Here is a 519-nt window from a genome sequence, read left to right as displayed (position 1 = left end):
CTGGCCCCCCTGACTCTGCCCCCTGGGCAGCAGCTGGGGGGCAGACGGGGCGGACGCTGCCCAGCGCTGCCAGCTCCCAGGAGGTCTCCGGGCTGCGTCTGGGCCAGCGCTACACCTTCACCCTCCGTCCACTCCTGGGTAGCACGGCAGGCGCCGAGACCTCCGTCAGTGAGCGCACAGGTATAGCAGGGCTGTGCCGGGGGGACAGGCTGGGCTTGTCCTCTCTCTGCCAGCAGCTTCATCCCTTCCTTCTACCCGCAGTCTGCAGGGATGCCCGCGGTGACATTGTCTTCCTGGTGCACGGCACCCGTGACAGCTCCTCCAGCGCTGATGCTGTCCGCACCCTCCTCTCCAACACCGTGTCAGCCCTGGGGCACCTGGGCCCTGAGGGCACCCAGGTATGGGGCTGCCGTGGCGGTGGGGGCCTGGGGGGCACGGGCAGGCAGCGGTGCCCACCGCTCCCCCACGCCCTTGCAGGTGGCTCTGGCCACGTACAGCTACCGCAGCCTGCCCTGGCCG

At 70.5% G+C, this 519-nt stretch overlaps 1 protein-coding gene across 1 annotated transcript in view; it reads left to right on the top strand.

The window, feature by feature from the left end:
* Positions 1-519, top strand: part of LOC103915490 (collagen alpha-1(VII) chain-like) — a gene marked incomplete at its 3' end in the record, with an annotated part of 18,655 nt that overhangs the window by 6,947 nt on the left and 11,189 nt on the right. The window contains exons 9-10 of the mRNA XM_009322324.1: positions 31-180; positions 262-398. Coding sequence (XP_009320599.1) covers positions 31-180; positions 262-398 — 287 coding nt within the window. The remainder of the gene's footprint in view (positions 1-30; positions 181-261; positions 399-519) is intronic.

The sequence above is a fragment of the Pygoscelis adeliae genome, unplaced genomic scaffold, assembly GCF_000699105.1.
Source record: "Pygoscelis adeliae isolate BGI_AS28 unplaced genomic scaffold, ASM69910v1 Scaffold404, whole genome shotgun sequence".
Taxonomy (NCBI): Eukaryota; Metazoa; Chordata; class Aves; order Sphenisciformes; family Spheniscidae; genus Pygoscelis; species Pygoscelis adeliae.
Note: the sequence above shows the minus strand (reverse complement) of the source record. Positions and strands in the feature narration are given on the sequence as shown.